This window comes from Erithacus rubecula (genome assembly GCF_903797595.1).
Source record: "Erithacus rubecula genome assembly, contig: scaffold_134_arrow_ctg1, whole genome shotgun sequence".
Taxonomy (NCBI): domain Eukaryota; kingdom Metazoa; phylum Chordata; class Aves; order Passeriformes; family Muscicapidae; genus Erithacus; species Erithacus rubecula.
The window spans coordinates 180066-183348 of record NW_027636160.1 but is presented as its reverse complement, the minus strand read 5'-3'; the positions used below and the strand labels follow the sequence as shown (position 1 = coordinate 183348).

General features: G+C 54.6%; 1 protein-coding gene across 1 annotated transcript; it reads left to right on the top strand.

Moving 5' to 3' along the window:
* Positions 1 to 230: 230 nt before the first annotated feature.
* On the top strand, positions 231 to 1182 carry LOC306815450 (olfactory receptor 14C36-like; the record flags this gene model as incomplete). Its single annotated transcript, XM_079332009.1, has 1 exon — positions 231 to 1182. Exon 1 carries the CDS (start codon positions 250 to 252, stop codon positions 1180 to 1182), a length of 933 nt encoding a protein of 310 aa, XP_079188135.1. The 5' UTR covers positions 231 to 249.
* Positions 1183 to 3283: the final 2101 nt, after the last annotated feature.

Below are 3283 nucleotides of genomic sequence, written 5' to 3'. Positions count from 1 at the left end.
GCCCTGTGCTTGGAGGGGTCTGCAGGGCACAGCTGAGCTCCCAGGATTGGGCTGGGCTCTGGCAGCACTGGCAGGACCCAGCCCCGACACAGGGAAGCAGCTGCTGGCAGGGACAGCTCCAGGCAGCAGAGCCCTGGGCAGGCAGGGGGGGAAAGAGCCACCAATCTGGGCTGGGATATTTAAAGTCTCTCCAAACTGTACTATTCCATGATTGCTTTTCTTACAGATGCCCATGCCAAGACAGAGCAAATGTCCAACAGCAGCTCCATCAGCCACTTCCTCCTGCTGCCATTGGCAGACACGAGGCAGCTGCAGCTCCTGCACTTCTGCCTCTTCCTGGGCATCTCCCTGGCTGCCCTCCTGGGCAACGGCCTCATCATCAGCGCCGTAGCCTGCGGCCACCACTTGCACACCCCCATGTTCTTCTTCCTGCTCAACCTGGCCCTCACTGACCTGGGCTGCATCTGCACCACTGTGCCCAAAGCCATGCACAATTCCCTCTGGGACACCAGGAACATCTCCTATGCTGGATGTACTGCACAGGTCTTTCTGATTTTTTTCTTTCTTGGAACAGAGTATTCCCTCCTGACCGTCATGTGCTACGACCGCTACGTGTCCATCTGCAAACCCCTGCACTATGGGACCCTCCTGGGCAGCAGAGCTTGTGTCCACATGGCAGCAGCTGCCTGGGCCAGTGCCTTTCTCAATGCTCTGTTGCACACAGTCAATACATTTTCCCTGCCCCTGTGCCATGGCAATGCTCTTGGCCAGTTCTTCTGTGATATCCCACAGATCCTGAAGCTCTCCTGCTCACACTCCTACCTCAGGGAACATCGATTTCTTGCTGTTAGTGGCCTTTTAGCATTTGGTTGTTTTGTGTTCATGGTTTTCTCCTATGTTCAGATATTCAGGGCTGTGCTGCGGATGCCCTCTGAGCAGGGACGGCACAAAGCCTTTTCAACTTGCCTCCCTCACCTGGCTGTGCTCTCTCTTTTTCTCAGCACTGCAGCATTTGCTCACCTGAAGCCCCCCTTCATCTCCTCCCCATCTCTGGATCTGGCACTGTCAGTTTTGTACTCAGTGGTGCCTCCAGCTCTGAACCCCCTCATCTACAGCCTGAGGAACCAGGAGCTCAAGGCTGCAATGTGGAGACTTACAGCTGGACGATTTCAGAAGCATTAAACTGCTGACCATTTTTTGCAAATCATTTGTAATAAAAGTAATTTTCATTGTTTTTGTCGGTTTGGTTTTTTGTTAGATTTTTTTCTTTCCTATTTATTGGTTCTACAATTCAGTCCACAAAGAAACACCACTGGTTGTGCCAGTATTTCAATTTGTTCCTCTTTGCATTTACTCTGGCCCACAGATGGGGTCAATGAAGACCTGTGTTGATTGTCTTGAGTGTTCTAAAAAAACTGAGGAAATTCCAAGAGAAGTCTTCACATGAGATTCCCCTTTTGTTCAGTTCTCTGGAGCTGCAGCAGCAGTCTGTGTGCAGAGCTGGGGCAGATCAGTGCTGGCACAGCAGCTGTGCCCAGCAGCAGCAGCACATGGTGTTGCCAGTTCTGCTCCCATGCCACTGCCCCGCTGCCCTCCTGCCCCTTGTGTTGCTGCAGGGCCTGAGTGCTCTCGGGGTTGGGCACAGCCCTGGGGGTGGCAGTGCCGGGGCTGCAGCAGGGACAGGCCATGGGCACTGCTGGGGCAGCGCTGACGCCTCAAAGCAGGGCCTGGGGGTTCCAGGCTCCTTGGCCAGGCTCTCTTCACAACACTTAGCCAGGCCAATGCTGAGCAGAGAAAACCCTTGTGAGCAGCCCCAGGCTGTCTGTGGGCAGGTTGGGGGCAAATAGCATGGCTGGTGCTCTGCAAGGTCCCTGAAAGGGGGAGACCCTGGCAAGGAGCAGCAGAGCAGGGGCTGATCCATCCCCACTGCGCTGGACAGCCCAGGGCAGCGTCCCAGAGCGTCCTCATGCACATGCCAACAACATCCCCCCTCTGCAGCCCTGGCCTGTCCCCCAGCTCACACAGGTGCCGCATCCTTGCAGGCACAGACACGGCAGTACTGGCTCAGGAGCCCCTGTTTGCATTGTACAGAGCAGGTGTCAGCACCCCCATGGTGCTGCTGTAGGGAGATGGAGCTGAGTGAGCACAAATGCCATCAGCCCCTGGAGGCAGCAAGGGCTGGGGGACGGGAGGGAAACCACTCAGGTTTGTCATGGCCTCTGAAGTCGGAAAGAAAGTTTGTTCCCATGAGCTCTGAGTTTCCTGTCCCACTGCAGATGTTGTTGCTCAGAGTCAGGGCTGCCTGGCAGCCACCCTCAAACTGCCATGAGCATTTCCTTTACTTCACAATTGCTCTCTTAATACCCCAGTTCCAGATTTCTTATTACTGCCCACTGCTGTTCCCTCATGGACAAAAAGCCCATCCCTGTTTATCCTTCCCTCTCTGGTCCCACTTCCCATTTCAGTTCCTGAGTAGGCACTATGGGAACCTCCCCTGGGGAGCAGGATCATCCTACAAGTGCTTCAGGAATCGTCTGCCGGCTCCTGCAGTGCCTCGTGCTGCTCCTTTGCCACAGGCACCACAGGCCAGGGGAGCATATCTGGGTTGTTGTGTCTGGGTGTGGGGCTCCCTGTTCTGGGCAGTGAGGAGGGGCTGGAGAGGCTCTGCAGGACTGACAGGATGGCCTTTGGGGCTGTGTGGAGAAGCTGAGGGACCTGGGCTGCTGAACGTTCTGAAGAGGAAGCCTGGGCATATCTTAAAACTGCTTCAGGGGTGGTTTCAGAGAATCACAGAATTTAGCAGGGCTGGAAAATATCTTGGAGATCATCAAGTCCAACCTGTGCCCTGAAACCACATTGTCTCCCCTGAGCCTCCTCTTCTTCAGGATAAACATCCCCAGCTCCCTCAACCACTCCTCAAAGGACTTGTGTTCCAAACACCTCATCACCCTTGTTGCCCTTTTCTGGACATGCTCCATCCCCTCCATGTCCTTCCCAAGCTGGGTCATCCAGAACTTTGCAGAGCACTGAGGTGCTGCTCAACCAAATCTGAATACAGCGGAAGAATCACTGCCCTGGTTCTGTTGCCCACACCATCCCTGATCCAGGCCAGTAGCCTCTGGCCTTCTTGGCCACCTGGGCACACTGTTGGCTCATGTACAGCCTGCTGTCCATCATTGCTCCCGGGTTCTTTTCTACCTCTCCTCTTTTCAGACACTCTATTTCTAGCCTGTAGCACTGTATGAGGTTGTGTGGTGATAGTGCAGCACTTGCTGTTTTTAAA